Consider the following 21,047-nt stretch of genomic DNA (forward strand, 5'->3'; position numbering starts at 1 on the left):
CTTTCAGTTCCGCGAGGGAACTGCCTGCCACCCTGTTAGAGATGGCACCTGGTCCATCTCTCTTGATGGGAACACAGGGAGTGCAGTCCTCCTTGTTCTGCAGAGCTGTCTTCTGCTGCAGAAGGAGGCACACAGCCGCTGAGCCCAACATGGAGTGCAGAGCACTCTGCTCCTGCTGAGCCCCTGGCGCCTGCTCTTGAACTGCTCTTGCACCAGGGGAGCAATGCAAGAGCCCGCCAAGTCCTCCAGTAAATGCCACGTTGCAGCTTCCCAGAGGCTTTGGTATTTAGCAGGGGAGAAAGCAGGCAGAACCTTGTGGAGTGACCTGTTTTCAGCCCCTCTCCTGGCACAGCCGGAAAGCTTTCCCTGCCTTGGCATGCTCTTGTGCCATGCAATCGGGAACTTTGAGGCAGTGCCCTGTGCTGCGAAAGCTGCAGCTGCAGCACCTGGGGCTGCCCTTGGAGCCCAGGGGCCCTGCCCTGTTGCCTGCACCAAAGACAAGAGCTGTCCTTCCCCTCCGGCAGACAGCTCCTTTGATCAGGAGTGGTGCAAGCACAACTGGCTCTTAGCGGCGCTGAGGCAGGAGGCAGGCTCGCTGCACCTGCACAGTGAAGGTGGCACATCTCTGTGCTGAGGGATCACACGAGCTGTGGGGGACACCTTTCCAAGAGGCTCTTTGCTTCCTCATGCCTCACAACTTAATCGAAACAAGTGAACAAGTGCCCTCAGACTGCCTGGAAGAGCAGAGTCCTGCTTTGCAGAGAGCCAGCTGCCCTTCTGCCTCTCTCTACATGTGCTCAGCATGTGTAGCTTGTGCAGCCTGCCTCAGGAATGGAACTTCAGGAGCCACACATAGCACCAAGGTGAACTGACACAAGACAGACTCCTTTATTGTGATTCACAGAACCTCTCTACTCTCCTGGCTCAGCTGGAACCTCTGAGCTGCCATTATGCCATGAACCTGCACTCGGTAAAGGCAGGTGTACTCGTGCTTCCCCCAGTTGCTCTTCACCTTGAATTTGATGAACTGGAAGGCTCTGGGAAGCTGCTTCTGTAAAGGAAATGCAGTGTTAGCCCTGCTGGGAAGCAAAAAGTATCCCCGAGCAAGGAGGCAGCCACGGGTCATAAGGCAGAGCCACAAGGCACAGGACTCTTTGGGTCACCCTCTGTTGCCCAAGCCCTTGCAGGCTAACCCAGCTCCTTCCTTGCATTGTGCCCACACGCACTCACAGTACCTTGAGGTGGAAGGTCTGAACCGCCTCTTGCTCCACATCATATGCAAAAAGCCCCAGGAGCTCTTCTTCGGGGCCTTCCTCATCCATACCCTTAAAAGCAACCGACAAGGATAGCAGGTAATGCTCAGGCAGAGCCAATGGAGAAGAGCCCGCTCAGTCACCATTGGGAAGCCTGCATTATGTCCCACTGCTCTAGCAACAGGTGGGTTGAATCCCAGAAAGCACAACGCTGGAGAGGCCAAAGCACTCCAGAGCTCCCCACAGGCCCATGCAGGATATGCTGCTCTGCAGCAACAAGGCCGCCCTTCTTGGAGAGGAGGCGCCAAGACAGTGAGGCCTCCCCTGGCCCTTCCCTCCCAGCAGGTGCAAAGCAGAGACTTACAAAGACGGCAAAATCTTTGGGGGCACTGCTGACTTCCCCGGATGGAGACACTGCCTTTGAGATGTGCTCCACGGTGACAGCCACTGGCCAGATGTGCTGCGGCAACCGTATGACCACTTGGCCCTCGGCTCCTTGGAAAGCCCAGCACTGACCAGGGGAGGTCTTTGGCTGCAAGCAGAAAGCAGTCCCCTTCAGCGGCAAGGCACTCCAGGAGCCCACACTGGCACACTGGGGGCTTTGCAAGAAGCGTACACCTGGGGCTGGCGTTGTGCATGGAGAGGCACACAAGGGGCGCAAAGGGGCAGGAGGGCACTGGGCACCTGTGCTCAGCAGACCAAAACCCTCAGTAGGAAACATCTCAGAGCGAGTGACTTCCCAAAAGCCGCTCTCATCTTGCACGCCATCGCGAGAGAGCTCAGGGCTCCCTGGGGGAGGCCACGGCAGAGCCTTCAAAGCCTGAGGCAGTGGCAAGGCCCTTGTGAGCCCCCACACTTCTCCAAGGGGACAGACCCCAGCAGACCCTCCTCAACTGCCCTCTCTCAAAAACAGGGGCCTTCGGCGTGGAGGTGGCAAAATGCAGCTGCCAAGGACAAGGTCCTCAGAAAAATGCCACCAACCCTTGCGGGCAGCTTGCTGCTGTTCTTGGCTTCAGCCCTGGTGGGAGTGCAGTGGCCAAAGGCACGCGGTGGTCAGGAAGAGGGGCAGCGCAGTAGAGCTCAGCGAGCCTGGGGCTGTGAAGGGAAGTGCTTGGCCTTGGTGCCCCCGCTAGAAACAAGGAACTGTCTCGGACGTCCTGCATGCTCTCCATGCTGTTACCTGCAAAATGGTGTCCGGAGGATAGGCCTGGGTAAAGAAGACTCGACAAAGCCAGCAAGATCCAGAGTGTCGCCCACTGTAACTCTCCGATGTGCGGGCTCTGTCGATGGTGGCCCCTGAAATACACATGCAAAGCAGCTGCCTAGGACCCTCCAAGAGCTAGGAGAAGCAGTGAGCTAGCACGGATCTCTGAGGCTGCAAGCCCACCTACGCAGTCTTTTGGGGAGGACCATACAGCAGCCCAGTGCCCGCACACTTCCCCAAGGCTTACCTGTGCTTTGCAGAGCCCAGTCAGCCATCTCAACATACTTGGCCCCTATCTGCTCAAGAGCTGCCCGGGTCAACTCAAGAAGGGCCTGAGGAAAACATTGCAAAGGTGGAGATGGAAATTAACGCAGAGAATGAGAGCAGCTCCTCAATGGGCACGCCTGCATGAACACTAAGTGCGAGGCAAGGGCAGCCGCGCGGTGCATCGGCCTAGGGCATCTCCCGGTGGGGAATGGTACCACAGCTTTTTGGTGAGCGCTTTGTGACGAGTCAAGGGGGCACAGTGGGAGAACAGCAGTCTCCTGAGCCACAGAGTAGACCTTGCTCAGCTCCCCGCTGCCCCAAGGAGCCCTGAGAGACACCTTTGCCCCGGGCAGCAAGAGGACAGAGTCACTCTGGAAGGGCCGAGAGGAAGCAGCAGTGGGGAGCCTCCAAACGAGAGCAAGGCCTTGCATCAGATGACAGTCTCTTTACCTCTCTCTTCTCAGCGTCCATCTCCCTCTCCTCCAAGACGTCTTCCACTGAGCGCAGGATGGCCTCATGTTCGTGCCTGATCTCTTCATGCAGGCGAATCACCTGCTTTTCTAGAAGCTCCCGCTCTCTCTTTTTCTCCTTCAGCAACCCCAACGTGTTACTAAGGACAAAGGGAAAGCAGGTCTTGTGCAGCACCTGCGCAGCCCCTGCAGGCAGCTCCCCAATGCACTCACAAGCAGCTTGCCACCTTTTTGCCCCCATCCCCTTCCCTCTCTCGCATTAACAAAGGCTTCCCTTGCACTCTGAGCACAGGCGGCAGCCTGCAGCCCTGCCTATTTTTCCATTCAAGCAGGTGCGGGCCAAGGAAGCGCTCTTACCTGAGAGCTGAGAGCTCAGCTTCAGGCACGCTGGCCTTCTCCTGCAACACAAAGGGCCTCCGTGAGAGCAAGTCCCACGAGCAGCATGGGCACTTCCCACAGGATCCTTCCCTAGGAGGCAGAGTGCCTGCTGCTTTCCAGCACTTGGAGCAAGGCAGAGGAATGAGGCCTCTCAGCAGCCGGTGTCTTGGGGCAGCCCATTTCCTCTTGGAGCACTTGCAGGCTCCAGGAGCTAAAGCAAGAGCAAAGGCACCTCCTGCCCAATGTCTCTCGTCTGCTGCCTATAAAGCCACAGAGCTGACTCCAGTGGGGAGATCTTGGCCTCAGAGCTCATTCAGCAGCTATGCAGACACAAGGACAAGCACAAGCATCGACACAAGTCCCTCTCCCGCCCTGATCTCTGTGAGGACTAGCCCTGCAAAGCTGCACCACATTCTGAACTTTTGTAGGGGAAGCAGGAGCTCTGCTCTACGGCCTTCACAACGCTTTTCATTCCCATAACAAGAGGCACGTACCTGCAGTGCTTCCTCTTCACACTTGGTCTTGGGGAGAAGCAAGACCCAGCAGTAAACGCCAACTGCAAGTCACAACATCAAGAGCTTCTGAAGCAGGGAGGCACTTCTAGCCATAAAGCTCCTAAGCACTCCACTCTTTCACACTGCCTGAACCCATGGAAGGTAGGAGGCAGGCTGTGCTCCACCTAAGTGACCCGCCCTGGCATTCCCAGCTTCCTATCTTGGAGATCTCGGGATCTGCCGCCTCTCCCTCCCCCTCAAAGCTGCCCTCCAGCATGCCTGGGCAGCCCCACCAGATGGTTGGTCAGCACTGCTCACCAGCAAACACTGGGGCCAGCAAGAAAAGGATCTGGATGAGCCTTCTGCCACCCCGTGCTGAGGAGACGCATGGCCTGCAAGAGAAGGAATGCAGGTGTTTTCCCAGCCTAGAGCTGAGCTTTAGTGTCCCGCTCCTGTGCCTGGGGGCTTCACTTCCGCCAGGTTTCCCAGTGCGGCAGGACGGTGAAGACCCACGGGCTTTAGGAAGCTCTGCGGTGGAGCAGCCCTCCCTGTGCGCGCTGAGGCCCGTGAAGACCTCTGGCTTGCACACACAGTCCCTGCCCGGTATCGTGTTCTGGCCCGACACGGTGTGGTGCCCCGGGACTCTCCCGAGGAGAATGGGCTGTGCCTTGTGCCCCGAAAGGCTCTGCTGGGCTGCCTGGCTCCCCAGTCTGGAGGGCAGTGCTGCCCACAGCCCAGTGCTCAGGAGCGCTCTGGCCCCACCAAGGAAGCTGCCAGGATGCGCACAGGGCTTCTGCTCTTCTCCCTCCCTGCTCTTTGGGCCCCATTGCACCCACCGGACCAGACCGGCTGGCATCTCTGCTCTGCTCCAGGTAAGACTCCAGCAAAAGAGAAAAGGTCGCTGATCTGCAAAGACACCAACGCCTCTTCCCAAGCACTTGCTGGCCTCTGCAAACCTGTTCACTCGCAGAGCGACAGCCCTCTGCGCACTGGCCTTTTATGTAGGGCAGCTGAGGGTGAGGTCACAAGAGCCGAGTGCTGTGAGGTCAGGGGCCGCCTGTGATGACCTGCGCAGAGGGGTCTTAGCACGGAGTGAGGCCGCAGTCTGTGGCCTCTGCTGCGGCCTCTGCAGTCTGTCAATGCCGCCCTTGCACTGGCAGGATCCAGCATGGACACAGGCGAGCCGACCGGGTGCTGAGTGTCTTCCTCGCACTCTGCCATCCACTCGCGCAGGAAGAGCTGATGCAGCCCCATGCAGGTTTGGGCTTTGCTGACGCTGGAGCATATTCCCAGCTCTTGTTTTGCTTGCTCTGTGCCAGGGCACCCAGGGCCCTTTGCCCCGGCCAATGATGCCGCAGCCTGTTCTGCTTTTCCTGCTTGCACTCAGCCAGCGCCAGGGCAGCTCCGCAGGACAGCCCTTTCCTTTGACAATTGCTAAGGCTCAAGGAGGTCTAGGTTCTCGGCACGCTTGCTGGGGGTGCTGGCAATTCCCACACCCTTCTGGTGTAGAGAGCTCCTGAGTAGGATGAGAGTGAGGGGAGCTCCAGAGCAGCTCTACTTGGGAGCAGCTGCTCTTTGCACTTGGAGGAATTAAGCAGCAACCTTGGAGCTCAGCGCTTGATGCAGTCTCTAGGCATGGAGGCTTGTGGCACGTCTGCCCACTTCTGCTCTTGCCATGTCGTGAGCACTTTGCTTCTAGGCTGCCAGGTGCTCACGCCTCCTTGTCTAGCTCTTCCTTTTGCTCCTCAGTGTCGCTGCTTGCCGCTCCGAGCAGCAGGCTCTCCAGGCAGAGCAGGGCTCCCATGGCTCTAGCGCTTCTCAGGCTATCTTCTCTCTGCCCCGCAGCACCACCCTCCAGGATGCCTGAGGTGGGAAGGGACATCTTGCAATGCTGCCCAAGCCCCTCTGCTCCCGAAGGGTCACCTAGAGCATGTTGGCCAGGACCGCCTCCTGGGGACTTTGGACTCTCTCGAAGGATGGAGAGGCCACAAGCTCTCTGCGCCATCTGTTGCGCGGCACAGTCACCCTCCTAGGAAATAAATGATTGCTCATGAGGAGATGGTGGTCCAGTGCGTGCCCACTGCCTGCCGTCGTGTTGCTGGGCACCACTGAAAAGAGGCTGGCCTCATCCTCATGAGACACATTAATAGCATCTAAAATCTTCTCCAGGCCTAAGAAGAGCACCTCTGTCAGACTTTCCTCATAGACGAGGTGTTTCTGTGCCTGCCTTATCCTGCCTCCTAAAAAGCAGCATATTACAAAGTTATGTTACATCTTAAATTTCCATTCTTTGGCCTCTTCTCTTGATCTTGCAGAGTGTATAGCGGCCACCAGTAATTAGAATACTGCACAAGTTACTTACACTAACTGTCATTCGTGTCAACAGCAGGCCTATTGGCCTACACTTGCCTCCTAGATGGCCCTTGTCAGGGATTGCAGCTGGTCAGTGGAATCCATGGCTCCCATAGCAAAGAATGTTAGCCTTGAAAAGATTAGCGTGAATCTATGAGGCGGAGTTCACACGGAGACAGCAGAAAATTCTGATCAATTTAAGGAGGTTATGGCCACGGAGCAGAAGCTGGCCAAGCTAAGAATCGTCCAGTCATAACTCTGTTACTAGCTACTGTCATTTGTAGTCCTCACCAATAAGTAGCAGCCACGACGAGAAAAACTCAGTATAAATAATGTACTTAGAGAACAATAAAGCATAGTTTGCATTGCATCTACTGCGGTTCTTTGTGGTTTTGGCTGCCACTGGATAGAAATTGTGTTAGTGCTGTTTGTGTCTGTGGTCTTTAGATCTGTATTGTGTAATATATATCAGCAGAGAGGGCTGAATAAGCACAACAAGAAAGTGCAGAGTTTGAAAGCAGGAAAGCCAGGAATAACTGAGACTGCGGCGCCCACCCGCCCCACCAGTGTAGGACTGGGAGCCGTACTCTGACTTGTATCCTTGGAAGCAGACTAGGGAAATACTTTGGCATAGGAAACAAGAATGAAGCGATGGCCAAGCTCCAGCGCGACTGGCATGGAAGGAGCAGCAACGGTCCTTACAAATTGTAAAAGCCTCTGTTGCTCCTGGAGCGAAGGCCTCCTTAATATATGGAAATCCCAAGCAATTTTTGGGGAGGAAACCAAATTGAAGTTGTACAAGCATAAATAGAAATGAAAATAGAGAATCTCCCAAAATGATTGTATTCAGTTATCATAATTCCTGTTGCTGAATATGTAATTGGAATTGATATTTTAAAGGGACTGACTTTTAAACTTTCTGACGCCTTGTAGCAATTTGGAACAAAGAACTACATTAGTACCCAGACAATTTTAGTCAGAAAAGTAAAAATGCCCTCTGTGCAGATTCATGCCGCAACTAAATCAATAGCCACGACACAGTACAAGATTCTGGGGGCATGAAGACATTTCGCAGACAATTAAAGACCTAGTGGATGCAGCAGTTATAAACCCACTACCACAGCTTGGAATAACCCTGTCTGGCCCGTCAAAAAGAGTGACGAGTTGTGGAGAACGACTGTCGCCACGACTGCGACAGGCCCTCAGAGAGAGAGGTGACCATCACTTACATCAAGGTCTGGCATGGCATATGTCCCCACCGCTCAATGCCTAATGGGTGGCAGCCAACAGCAGAGCTCAAGTTTCTTCTTGGTGGCGAACACAGAGGCCAACCCAGTCTCGCCCTTGACTATGGTTCACCAGGACTCCAGGTAGCAGGCCCATAATGCTTGATTATTCTTTCAGGAGGCTACTCAGTCTTCCCCCACTTTTGTTTTCCACCTATATTAACCTCGACAGATCGCTTGTCGCAGGCAACCTCTCTCTCTCCCAGATTACCATACTCCGATTAAATGCTTGGCTTACAGGTCTTGCTAACGAAACAAATTCGTTATCCTTAAATGGATCATATAGATTGGTGGAATTTGGGGGAATTGGCTTCTCCTTACTCTTAGAGATAACCCCCCAGACCAATATAATTAAAAATGACATAGACATTTTAACCAAATTATATTACAATCAGCATCTGGTTCACATCTTCTGTGGGCGAATCCGGGTCACTTGCTTCTTCTTGAAATGAAACAAAAGACTTCTCGAGTTAGAAAGAGGGAACAATCCAACAATCTTATGGATTTTCCCATGGGTGTTTTTTGCCTTCCAGGTGTATTTGTTTATTGGAGTGTCCAATACCAGTGGTACCGCCCTCACGGCGGGGATTTCAACCAAGACAGGCTGTCCTGGGGAATAAGATGGATCTCTAGGGTGATCAGGATCATGTGGGGCTGGTATGATCTTTGGAGCTTTTGGGTAAAATGCTGTGATCTTTGGACATCCATTTATTCCCCAGTGACTGTTAACACTGATCACCACATCCCACACCTGCTCAGCCCATCCTGGCTCATGTGGTTTGAGGAATTGTTTTCATAAGACCGTTCTTTCCACGATTCCATTCGCTTGAGGGTAATATGGAGTATGAAACACCCACGAAATTTCCTCCTGGGCTGCCCACTCCTGGACCACTTTAGCTGTATAATGTGAGCCGTTATCTGATTGAATTGACTGCGGTTTGGGGAAGATTCCAAACCATTCTTTCAGAGCCTTTATGGTGTTTTCTCCTATTGCCTTAGCGCATGCTTTAGCTTGCACTAATCCAGATACTCTGTCTGCGCCTGCCAGTACATAGTGCTTTCCCTCTGACCTTCGAAAGGGGCCGATGTAATCAATGTGCCAGGCCTCCCACAGGCCTTTTCCCTCTCTCAAGTGCAGAGGGGCAGCTCCCAGAGGGTGTCTGTCCAGATGGACTCAGCATTATTTGCAAGAAGATACACAGGTTTTACACTCCTCCCTTGTAACCGGCCACCCTCGGGCTTGTGCCTCACAAAACAGCTCCTTCGCTCCTGAAGGTTTCCGTTTTACATGTAGCCATTCCAAGAGATGTTCCCAATTCTCTGCTATCTGGGTGTTTTGTAGGGGAGCCAGCCCGTGCTAGTTCATCCACTTTGGCATTCCATCGGTTCACCGCGGTGTCATCTCGTTGATGAGATGCTATCCAAGCTACTGCAAATGCCCCTTGTTTGGCAATGGTAAGAATATCCTGCCATTTTTCCTTTTGCCATAGAGATATTGTATTGACCTCCCATCAGTTTTATTCCCAGAATGGAAGCCACTCAGTGCAGCCTTTAAACACGGCATAAGACTCAGTACAGACATAGACAGGAGAAGCAGCTTGAGCCTCATGTGGGAAAACGCTCCACACAGCGGTTAGTTCTCCTACTTGTACACTACCTTCTCCTTCAGTAATGATCTGTTCCTCAGTACCTATCCAAAGTGCCACTGCTGGATATTTCCAAGTTTTTCCCTCTCGCTTTGACGAGGCATCCGTAAACCAGACATTCTGCAATTGTTCAGAAAACAGAAGAGCTACCTGTATTACAGATCATAACCCGGGTGTTTCTCTATCCAAGTCCACCTCATCTTGTATACTGAACGCCTTTGTGGTTCCTTCAGATACAGAAAAAAAATCACGATAGTGTTCTATTTGTGCGTACCATTTTCGCACAGAGTCTCTCAGAGCCACCCCATCAGGGGGTGGGGTTCCTGCCAATACTGCTTTAATCACTTTAAATGGGCCTCTGAGCACTATAGGTTGTTGCCAGATAGTCCGTTCAGCTTCCCTTAGAGCTTAACTAACTACAAATAAACCTTTCTCCCAAGCTGTATATCCTTTTTCAGCGTCTTTAAAGCTGTGAGAATAAAAACCAATGGGCCCACTAGGTCCCTCTGGACCCTTTTGCCGCAAACGGATTCACAGTCCAGTCTTGGCAAATCCCCATTCAGTTTGAACTGGATCGGATGGGTGAGTGGGACCAAGGGCCTGATAGGCAGTCGCTTCAAACACCAACAGCTGTAAAGCCTCATCATGAACCTGAGTCCATTCCCACTGAACTCTTTTTCGCAGTAAGTCGTACAGGGGTCTGGCAGTAATTGAAAAGTGAGCAATATGCTTCCTCCAGAACACAAGCAACCCTAGTGCATGCTGTAAGTCTCTCTTGGATTCTGGCATCTTGATCCGGTCAAGAGAGGAAAGGGTATCCGCTGGGATACATGTCATTCCTCCCACCCAACCCCTAAAAATGTTACCTTACTTGAAGGAGCTTGTATTTTCTCAGGTGGAATTGTCAAGCCTGTACTTTCTAAGTGGTTGATGATGTCCTTCTGGGTTTCTCTAACTTCTTCCACCTGACTCCCTCCTATCAGCACATCATCTATATATTGATAGATCTTTACTTCCGCCCTTAGGAGGATTTTTTGTAACTCTTGCGCTAGAGCATGGTGGGCCAGCGTCAAGGAGTGCTTGTATCCTCGTGGGAGTCGTGTAAAGGTGTACTGGTGTCCCTCCTAGGTGAAGGCAAAACAATCCTGGTCCTCAGGTTGTAAAGGGACCATGAAAAATATATCCTTGACATCGATCATTGCCATAACAGGATGAGATTGTTCCTGAATGGTCGCTCTGAATTCAGCAATGTTAGTGGACCTGTGTTGGCATTCAGTCTCCGGTAATCTATAGTCAATCTCCATTTACCGTCTGCCTTTCTGAAAGGCCACGCTGGGGAGTTAAGGGGGGAGTGAGTGGAAACTGCAACCACTTGTTTCTCTAAATCCACCAGAACTGGTGTGATCCCCTCTGTGGCTCCTAATGGCAGTGGATAGGGTTTCAGATCTGTCAGTTTGGAAGCGGGGAGGGTAGGCGCCACTTGCAGCGGATATTCCGGTCAATTGCCTGATCTATACAGGCTGGACAACTGGGCGGTGAAAAACCTCATGCAATTCAACAAGGCCAAGTGCAAGGTCCTGCACCTGGGGAGGAATAATCCCAGACACCAATGCAGGCTGGGGACTGACCTTCTGGAGAGCAGCTCTGCGGAGAAAGACCTGGGTGTTGTGGTGCATGACAAGTTGACCATGAGGCAGCAGTGTGCCCTCGTGGCCAAGAAGGCCAATGAGATCCTGGGGTGCATTAAGAAGAGCGTCTCCAGCAGGTCGAGGGAGGTGATCCTGCCCCTCTACTCAGTCCTAGCGAGGCCTCATCTGGAGTATTGTGTCCAGTTCTGGGCCCCACAGTACAAGAGGGATGTGGAGCTGCTGGAGAGAGTCCAGCGCAGGGCCACAAGGATGATCAGGGGCCTGGAACATCTGCCCTATGAGGAGAGGCAGAGGGAGCTGGGCCTGTTCAGCCTGGAGAAGAGAAGGCTGAGAGGGGATCTGATCAGCGTATATAAATACCTCAAGGGAGGGAGCGCAGAGGACAGTGCTGGTCTCTTTTCAGTGGTGGCCACTGATAGGACTAGAGGAAATGGCCGGAAACTGAAGCACCAAAAATTCCATAGGAACTTAAGGAAAAATTTCTTAACAGTGAGGGTGACAGAGCACTGGAACAGGCTGCCCAGAGAGGTTGTGGAGTCTCCTTCTCTGGAGATCTTCAAAACCCGCTTGGATGCAGTCCTGTGCCACGTGCTCTAGGTGACCCTGCGTATGCAGGGAGGTTGGACTAGATGATCTCTAGAGGTCCCTTCCAACCCTAAGCATTCTATGATTCTATGATTCTATGATCTGGGAAATACCAAAAGACCACGAATTTCCCTGGGTATCACGCCACTGCCTACCCTTCAAAACATCTATGCCTAGAAGATTCATCTGAAAAGAGCCTACGGCCACAGTGGTCTTGACAGGCTCTTGTTCTTCTGGTAACCATAGTGTCACTGGACTCACAGGCACCGACTGTGTTTTTCCCAAGGCATTTAAAACAATTAGCTTCCTGGATGGAATCGAGATTCCACATCACTCTGCTTCAGTCCACATTAGTGCGGTAATTTGTGCTCCTGTATAAATTAAAAAGGCTACCGGTCTTCTCCTTGGTCCTACAGCAACAGTAATCAATAAATCCCCTTTCGTATTGCAGGTGACTTGTCTTGCAAACATCCATCCTCCGCCTCCCCCCTCACCCTCTGGGAGAGGAGGAATTAGTTTCCCGCCCTTGCCTTCTTCTCAGCCAGCTCCTCCTCAAGGTCTATTAAGGGCGTGGCACTGGGGGTTGATCTGAAAGAGGCCGTTTGCCCTGACCATTCCTGCACTAGTCGTTCTAATTCCTTGGTTGGGAGTCCGTCCATCGAATCCCGGGGAATACCTTTCTGAAGCCCTAGCCGCAACAGCTCGTTTCAGGTTGGAAGATTCTCTCTCCCAGAACTGTGATTTTGGATTGACCCCAAATCTCGGCCCTTCACGGGGGATGATCACCGCCCACTAACCCGTTCTGCAGCCCATATAACCCTGGTTTCACTTCTTTGGGACAATTCGGCAACAGGGCCGTATTTTCTCCCCAGATTAATCAACTCCTGGGCGATCTCTCCCCATTTCCATACTTTCCTCCCTGGCCACCAACAGTCAGGGGTTACCATCCCCTCCAGAGCGGCTTTCTCCATCACGGGTAATGGAATCCCAATGGGTTTCAGGGAGTCAGGAAGTCCTCGTATCAGGGGAGTCATTCTCTCTGGGTCCACAGGCAGCATCATTAGGGAACGCTGGTTAGGCTTCAGCTCCTGATCACACATCATCTGGAGACAGGCCGCCTTTTGCACAGTTTCCACTAACTGATCCACCGTCCCTGTTAGGGCAAGCGGATCTCCTCTTTCCAAAGGGGTCAGCCCTCCAGCCCAATACGCAGCTCTCTGAGTCAATGACCATGGGGCTCAGCGATCGCCAGCAGTCAGAAACACAACCGGACCCTGATACCCTTTTCTTTCTTTTTCTGACAACAAGATTCCATCCCCTCCTGACAAAGACACTCTCCACACATACTCTGTCTCTGATTCCTGCGCAGTTTTTGCAAAATCTTTTCTCAGCTTTGCTAATTCAGTTGCAGTGAATGGGACTTCTTTGGTGGTAACCTGAGGATGTTCATCGCCATAGTCCTCATACACATACTCTTGTTTTAATCAGTGGACACGTATGGGGTGGGCTTTTTACAGCTTCTTTGGCCTTCTGTAAATCTCCCTGGGGATAAATTTGCTGTGCCCCCTTCTCTGCACGTGTCATTTCTATTTCTGACAAAGTATCTACTTCCCTCAAAAAAGAGTTGTTTCCTCAACTCTTTCTTTAATATCATCTTTTGGTTTCTTTCCTCCTCCAAAAATTGTTTGTTCTCCTTTAGCTGTTCCTGCAGAGTGTTTACTGCCCCTTGCAGGGAGTGGATCACCGTATCATCTTGACAAAACTTCTGCTTTCTCTCTTCCACCGCATCTGAATAAGCACAACAAGAAAGTGCAGAATTTGAAAGCGGGAAAGCCAGGAATAACTCAGACTGCGGCGCCCACCCGCCCCACCAGTGGAGGACTGGGAGCCCTACTCTGACTAGTACCCTTGGAAAGAGACGAGAGAAATACTTTGGCATAGGAAACAAGAATGAAGCGATGGCCAAGCTCCAGTGCGACTGGCATGGAAGGAGCAGCAACGGTCCTTACAAATTGTAAAAGCCTCAGTTGCTACTGGAGAGAAGATGGGCTGGAGAGAGCGGGGGCGAGGATCCTAACATCGAAGTCTACGTTGTCTCCGCAGGGACACCTGCTGAGTTAGGAGCCTGTCAGCAACCCTGTAAGCCGCCAACTCGAGAGAATGTTCAGTCTCAGGATCCTGCAGGCAAGTATTACCTCAAGAGTAATTATTCATACTTTGCTTCTTTAATGTGGTTTCACCTGAAAAAAGACTCGCCATAGCCACCTTTTTGTGTGTGATTATTGCCGAACCCCAAGCCCATTCGCAACCTAATTGGCGACGAGGATGGCATTCGGCAATTGAAACAGTGGAACTCACTAGGGGAGTGCACAGCTATGTGAGGTTGTGCCACTGGATAGAAACTGTGTCTGTGCTGTTTGTGTCTGTGGTCTTGAGATCTTTATTGTGTAATATATATCAGCAGAGAGGGCGGAATATGTACAAGAAGAAAGTGCCTCCTGTTGGTAGGAGGCTGCTGCTTTGCAGGACCGCAGGACCCCTTTGGTGCTCCTTCTCCCATTCTTTGAGAGCACCAAGCTGTGGTGCATCTGCTCAGGATGAGGAGGTAGTTCAGGGTGTGTTGCGGGTGCTGAGAGCGCCCGTGATAGGGTTGCTGTCCTCAGAGCACGCCAAGAGGACCTGGATCTTTCAGTTCCGCGAGGGAACTGCCTGCCACCCTGTTAGAGATGGCACCTGGTCCATCTCTCTTGATGGGAACACAGGGAGTGCAGTCCTCCTTGTTCTGCAGAGCTGTCTTCTGCTGCAGAAGGAGGCACACAGCCGCTGAGCCCAACATGGAGTGCAGAGCACTCTGCTCCTGCTGAGCCCCTGGCGCCTGCTCTTGAACTGCTCTTGCACCAGGGGAGCAATGCAAGAGCCCGCCAAGTCCTCCAGTAAATGCCACGTTGCAGCTTCCCAGAGGCTTTGGTATTTAGCAGGGGAGAAAGCAGGCAGAACCTTGTGGAGTGACCTGTTTTCAGCCCCTCTGCTGGCACAGCCGGAAAGCTTTCCCTGCCTTGGCATGCTCTTGTGCCATGCAATCGGGAACTTTGAGGCAGTGCCCTGTGCTGCGAAAGCTGCAGCTGCAGCACCTGGGGCTGCCCTTGGAGCCCAGGGGCCCTGCCCTGTTGCCTGCACCAAAGACAAGAGCCGTCCTTCCCCTCCGGCAGACAGCTCCTTTGATCAGGAGTGGTGCAAGCACAACTGGCTCTTAGCGGCGCTGAGGCAGGAGGCAGGCTCGCTGCACCTGCACAGTGAAGGTGGCACATCTCTGTGCTGAGGGATCACACGAGCTGTGGGGGGATACCTTTCCAAGAGGCTCTTTGCTTCCTCATGCCTCACAACTTAATCGAAACAAGTGAACAAGTGCCCTCAGACTGCCTGGAAGAGCAGAGTCCTGCTTTGCAGAGAGCCAGCTGCCCTTCTGCCTCTCTCTACATGTGCTCAGCATGCGTAGCTTGTGCAGCCTGCCTCAGGAATGGAACTTCAGGAGCCACACATAGCACCAAGGTGAACTGACACAAGACAGACTCCTTTATTGTGATTCACAGAACCTCTCTACTCTCCTGGCTCAGCTGGAACCTCTGAGCTGCCATTATGCCATGAACCTGCACTCGGTAAAGGCAGGTGTACTCGTGCTTCCCCCAGTTGCTCTTCACCTTGAATTTGATGAACTGGAAGGCTCTGGGAAGCTGCTTCTGTAAAGGAAATGCAGTGTTAGCCCTGCTGGGAAGCAAAAAGTATCCCCGAGCAAGGAGGCAGCCACGGGTCATAAGGCAGAGCCACAAGGCACAGGACTCTTTGGGTCACCCTCTGTTGCCCAAGCCCTTGCAGGCTAACCCAGCTCCTTCCTTGCATTGTGCCCACACGCACTCACAGTACCTTGAGGTGGAAGGTCTGAACCGCCTCTTGCTCCACATCATATGCAAAAAGCCCCAGGAGCTCTTCTTCGGGGCCTTCCTCATCCATACCCTTAAAAGCAACCGACAAGGATAGCAGGTAATGCTCAGGCAGAGCCAATGGAGAAGAGCCCGCTCAGTCACCATTGGGAAGCCTGCATTATGTCCCACTGCTCTAGCAACAGGTGGGTTGAATCCCAGAAAGCACAACGCTGGAGAGGCCAAAGCACTCCAGAGCTCCCCACAGGCCCATGCAGGATATGCTGCTCTGCAGCAACAAGGCCGCCCTTCTTGGAGAGGAGGCGCCAAGACAGTGAGGCCTCCCCTGGCCCTTCCCTCCCAGCAGGTGCAAAGCAGAGACTTACAAAGACGGCAAAATCTTTGGGGGCACTGCTGACTTCCCCGGATGGAGACACTGCCTTTGAGATGTGCTCCACGGTGACAGCCACTGGCCAGATGTGCTGCGGCAACCGTATGACCACTTGGCCCTCGGCTCCTTGGAAAGCCCAGCACTGACCAGGGGAGGTCTTTGGCTGCAAGCAGAAAGCAGTCCCCTTCAGCGGCAAGGCACTCCAGGAGCCCACACTGGCACACTGGGGGCTTTGCAAGAAGCGCACACCTGGGGCTGGCGTTGTGCATGGAGAGGCACACAAGGGGCGCAAAGGGGCAGGAGGGCACTGGGCACCTGTGCTCAGCAGACCAAAACCCTCAGTAGGAAACATCTCAGAGCGAGTGACTTCCCAAAAGCCGCTCTCATCTTGCACGCCATCGCGAGAGAGCTCAGGGCTCCCTGGGGGAGGCCACGGCAGAGCCTTCAAAGCCTGAGGCAGTGGCAAGGCCCTTGTGAGCCCCCACACTTCTCCAAGGGGACAGACCCCAGCAGACCCTCCTCAACTGCCCTCTCTCAAAAACAGGGGCCTTCAGCGTGGAGGTGGCAAAATGCAGCTGCCAAGGACAAGGTCCCCAGAAAAATGCCACCAACCCTTGCGGGCACCTTGCTGCTGTTCTTGGCTTCAGCCCTGGTGGGAGTGCAGTGGCCAAAGGCACGTGGTGGTCAGGAAGAGGGGCAGCGCAGTAGGGCTCAGCGAGCCTGGGGCTGTGAAGTGCTTGGCCTTGGTGCCCCCGCTAGAAACAAGGAACTGTCTCGGACGTCCTGCATGCTCTCCATGCTGTTACCTGCAAAATGGTGTCCGGAGGATAGGCCTGGGTAAAGAAGACTCGACAAAGCCAGCAAGATACAGAGTGTCGCCCACTGTAACTCTCCGATGTGCGGGCTCTGTCGATGGTGGCCCCTGAAATACACATGCAAAGCAGCTGCCTAGGACCCTCCAAGAGCTAGGAGAAGCAGTGAGCTAGCACGGATCTCTGAGGCTGCAAGCCCACCTACGCAGTCTTTTGGGGAGGACCATACAGCAGCCCAGTGCCCGCACACTTCCCCAAGGCTTACCTGTGCTTTGCAGAGCCCAGTCAGCCATCTCAACATACTTGGCCCCTATCTGCTCAAGAGCTGCCCGGGTCAACTCAAGAAGGGCCTGAGGAAAACATTGCAAAGGTGGAGATGGAAATTAACGCAGAGAATGAGAGCAGCTCCTCAATGGGCACGTCTGCATGAACACTAAGTGCGAGGCAAGGGCAGCCGCGCGGTGCATCGGCCTAGGGCATCTCCCGGTGGGGAATGGTACCACAGCTTTTTGGTGAGCGCTTTGTGACGAGTCAAGGGGGCACAGTGGGAGAACAGCAGTCTCCTGAGCCACAGAGTAGACCTTGCTCAGCTCCCCGCTGCCCCAAGGAGCCCTGAGAGACACCTTTGCCTCGGGCAGCAAGAGGACAGAGTCACTCTGGAAGGGCCGAGAGGAAGCAGCAGCGGGGAGCCTCCAAACGAGAGCAAGGCCTTGCATCAGATGACAGTCTCTTTACCTCTCTCTTCTCAGCGTCCATCTCCCTCTCCTCCAAGACGTCTTCCACTGAGCGCAGGATGGCCTCATGTTCGTGCCTGATCTCTTCATGCAGGCGAATCACCTGCTTTTCTAGAAGCTCCCGCTCTCTCTTTTTCTCCTTCAGCAACCCCAACGTGTTACTAAGGACAAAGGGAAAGCAGGTCTTGTGCAGCACCTGCGCAGCCCCTGCAGGCAGCTCCCCAATGCACTCACAAGCAGCTTGCCACCTTCTTGCCCCCATCCCCTTCCCTCTCTCGCATTAACAAAGGCTTCCCTTGCACTCTGAGCACAGGCGGCAGCCTGCAGCCCTGCCTATTTTTCCATTCAAGCAGGTGCGGGCCAAGGAAGCGCTCTTACCTGAGAGCTGAGAGCTCAGCTTCAGGCACGCTGGCCTTCTCCTGCAACACAAAGGGCCTCCGTGAGAGCAAGTCCCACGAGTAGCATGGGCACTTCCCACAGGATCCTTCCCTAGGAGGCAGAGTGCCTGCTGCTTTCAAGCACTTGGAGCAAGGCAGAGGAATGAGGCCTCTCAGCAGCCGGTGTCTTGGGGCAGCCCATTTCCTCTTGGAGCACTTGCAGGCTCCAGGAGCTAAAGCAAGAGCAAAGGCACCTCCTGCCCAATGTCTCTCGTCTGCTGCCTATAAAGCCACAGAGCTGACTCCAGTGGGGAGATCTTGGCCTCAGAGCTCATTCAGCAGCTATGCAGACACAAGGACAAGCACAAGCATCGACACAAGTCCCTCTCCCGCCCTGATCTCTGTGAGGACTAGCCCTCCAAAGCTGCACCACATTCTGAACTTTTGTAGGGGAAGCAGGAGCTCTGCTCTACGGCCTTCACAACGCTTTTCATTCCCATAACAAGAGGCACGTACCTGCAGCGCTTCCTCTTCACACTTGGTCTTGGGGAGAAGCAAGACCCAGCAGTAAACGCCAACTGCAAGTCACAACATCAAGAGCTTCTGAAGCAGGGAGGCACTTCTAGCCATAACGCTCCTAAGCACTCCACTCTTTCACACTGCCTGAACCCATGGAAGGTAGGAGGCAGGCTGTGCTCCACCTAAGTGACCCGCCCTGGCATTCCCAGCTTCCTATCTTGGAGATCTCGGGATCTGCCGCCTCTCCCTCCCCCTCAAAGCTGCCCTCCAGCATGCCTGGGCAGCCCCACCAGATGGTTGGTCAGCACTGCTCACCAGCAAACACTGGGGCCAGCAAGAAAAGGATCTGGATGAGCCTTCTGCCACCCCGTGCTGAGGAGACGCATGGCCTGCAGGAGAAGGAATGCAGGTGTTTTACCAGCCTAGAGCTGAGCTTTAGTGTCCCGCTCCTGTGCCTGGGGGCTTCACTTCCGCCAGGTTTCCCAGTGCGGCAGGACGGTGAAGACCCACGGGCTTTAGGAAGCTCTGCGGTGGAGCAGCCCTCCCTGTGCGCGCTGAGGCCCGTGAAGACCTCTGGCTTGCACACACAGTCCCTGCCCGGTATCGTGTTCTGGCCCGACACGGTGTGGTGCCCCGGGACTCTCCCGAGGAGAATGGGCTGTGCCTTGCGCCCCGAAAGGCTCTGCTGGGCTGCCTGGTGCCCCAGTCTGGAGGGCAGTGCTGCCCACAGCCCAGTGCTCAGGAGCGCTCTGGCCCCACCAAGGAAGCTGCCAGGATGCGCACAGGGCTTCTGCTCTTCTCCCTCCCTGCTCTTTGGGCCCCATTGCACCCACCGGACCAGACCGGCTGGCATCTCTGCTCTGCTCCAGGTAAGACTCCAGCAAAAGAGAAAAGGTCGCTGATCTGCAAAGACACCAACGCCTCTTCCCAAGCACTTGCTGGCCTCTGCAAACCTGTTCACTCGCAGAGCGACAGCCCTCTGCGCACTGGCCTTTTATGTAGGGCAGCTGAGGGTGAGGTCACAAGAGCCGAGTGCTGTGAGGTCAGGGGCCGCCTGTGATGACCTGCGCAGAGGGGTCTTAGCACGGAGTGAGGCCGCAGTCTGTGGCCTCTGCTGCGGCCTCTGCAGTCTGTCAATGCCGCCCTTGCACTGGCAGGATCCAGCGTGGACACAGGCGAGCCGACCGGGTGCTGAGTGTCTTCCTCGCACTCTGCCATCCACTCGCGCAGGAAGAGCTGATGCAGCCCCTTGCAGGTTTGGGCTTTGCTGACGCTGGAGCATATTCATAGAATCATAGAATCATAGAATCATAGAATGCTTAGGGTTGGAAGGGACCTCTAGAGATCATCTAGTCCAACCCCCCTGCATACGCAGGGACACCTAAAGCACGTGGCACAGGACTGCATCCAAGCGGGTTTTGAAGATCTCCAGAGAAGGAGACTCCACAACCTCTCTGGGCAGCCTGTTCCAGTGCTCTGTCACCCTCACTGTTAAGAAATTTTTCCTTAAGTTCCTATGGAATTTTTGATGTTTCAGTTTCCGGCCATTTCCTCTAGTCCTATCAGTGGCCACCACTGAAAAGAGACCATGACCGTCCTCTGCACTCCCTCCCTTGAGGTATTTATATACACTGATTAGATCCCCTCTCAGCCTTCTCTTCTCCAGGCTGAACAGGCCCAGCTCCCTCAGCCTCTCCTCATAGGGCAGATGTTCCAGGCCCCTGATCATCCTTGTAGCCCTGCGCTGGACTCTCTCCAGCAGCTCCACATCCCTCTTGTACTGTGGAGCCCAGAACTGGACACAGTACTCCAGATGCGGCCTCACCAGGGCCGAGTAGAGGGGCAGGATCACCTCCCTCGACCTGCTGGAGACGCTCTTCTTAATGCAGCCCAGGATCCCATTGGCCTTCTTGGCCACGAGGGCACACTGCTGCCTCATGGTCAACTTGTCGTCCACCATGACACCCAGGTCTTTCTCCGCAGGGCTGCTCTCCACAAGCTCGGTCCCCAGCCTGTACTGGTGTCTGGGGTTATTCCTCCCCAGGTGCAGGACCTTGCACTTGGCCTTGTTGAACTGCATGAGGTTTTTCACCGCCCAGTTGTCCAGTCTGTCCAGGTCCCTCTGGATGGCAGCACAGCCCTCTGGGGTATCGGCTACTCCTCCCAGTTTGGTATCATCAGCAAACTTGCTCTTGTTTTGCTTGCTCTGTGCCAGGGCACCCAGGGCCCTTTGCCCCGGCCAATGATGCCGCAGCCTGTTCTGCTTTTCCTGCTTGCACTCAGCCAGCGCCAGGGCAGCTCCGCAGGACAGCCCTTTCCTTTGACCATTGCTAAGGCTCAAGGAGGTCTAGGTTCTCGGCACGCTTGCTGGGGGTGCTGGCAATTCCCACACCCTTCTGGTGTAGAGAGCTCCTGAGTAGGATGAGAGTGAGGGGAGCTCCAGAGCAGCTCTACTTGGGAGCAGCTGCTCTTTGCACTTGGAGGAATTAAGCAGCAACCTTGGTGCTCAGCGCTTGATGCAGTCTCTAGGCATGGAGGCTTGTGGCACGTCTGCCCACTTCTGCTCTTGCCATGTCGTGAGCACTTTGCTTCTAGGCTGCCAGGTGCTCACGCCTCCTTGTCTAGCTCTTCCTTTTGCTCCTCAGTGTCGCTGCTTGCCGCTCCGAGCAGCAGGCTCTCCAGGCAGAGCAGGGCTCCCATGGCTCTAGCGCTT

General features: G+C 54.1%; 2 protein-coding genes and 1 pseudogene across 2 annotated transcripts; all 3 read right to left on the reverse strand.

Annotated features, from left to right (window-relative positions):
- Positions 1-898: 898 nt before the first annotated feature.
- On the reverse strand, positions 899-5,320 carry LOC148594865 (SUN domain-containing protein 3-like). The gene is made up of 9 exons (XM_088523476.1): positions 5,255-5,320; positions 4,067-4,093; positions 3,552-3,592; positions 3,175-3,334; positions 2,705-2,789; positions 2,434-2,549; positions 1,618-1,785; positions 1,236-1,325; positions 899-1,051 (listed from the first exon to the last, which is right to left on the reverse strand). The coding sequence occupies exons 1-9, from the start codon at positions 5,318-5,320 to the stop codon at positions 899-901; spliced, it is 906 nt and encodes a 301-aa protein (XP_088379602.1).
- Positions 5,321-12,096: 6,776 nt separating this feature from the next.
- LOC148594866 (uncharacterized) lies at positions 12,097-13,168 on the reverse strand (annotated as a pseudogene).
- Positions 13,169-15,168: 2,000 nt separating this feature from the next.
- Positions 15,169-21,034, reverse strand: LOC148594867 (SUN domain-containing protein 3-like). Its single transcript, XM_088523477.1, has 10 exons — positions 20,946-21,034; positions 19,484-19,607; positions 18,332-18,358; positions 17,817-17,857; positions 17,440-17,599; positions 16,970-17,054; positions 16,699-16,814; positions 15,888-16,055; positions 15,506-15,595; positions 15,169-15,321 (listed from the first exon to the last, which is right to left on the reverse strand). The coding sequence occupies exons 1-10, from the start codon at positions 21,032-21,034 to the stop codon at positions 15,169-15,171; spliced, it is 1,053 nt and encodes a 350-aa protein (XP_088379603.1).
- Positions 21,035-21,047: the final 13 nt, after the last annotated feature.

This window comes from Tinamus guttatus, unplaced genomic scaffold (genome assembly GCF_059628265.1).
Source record: "Tinamus guttatus ecotype Peru unplaced genomic scaffold, ASM5962826v1 Tinamus_guttatus_pri_ptg000190l, whole genome shotgun sequence".
Lineage (NCBI taxonomy): Eukaryota > Metazoa > Chordata > Aves > Tinamiformes > Tinamidae > Tinamus > Tinamus guttatus.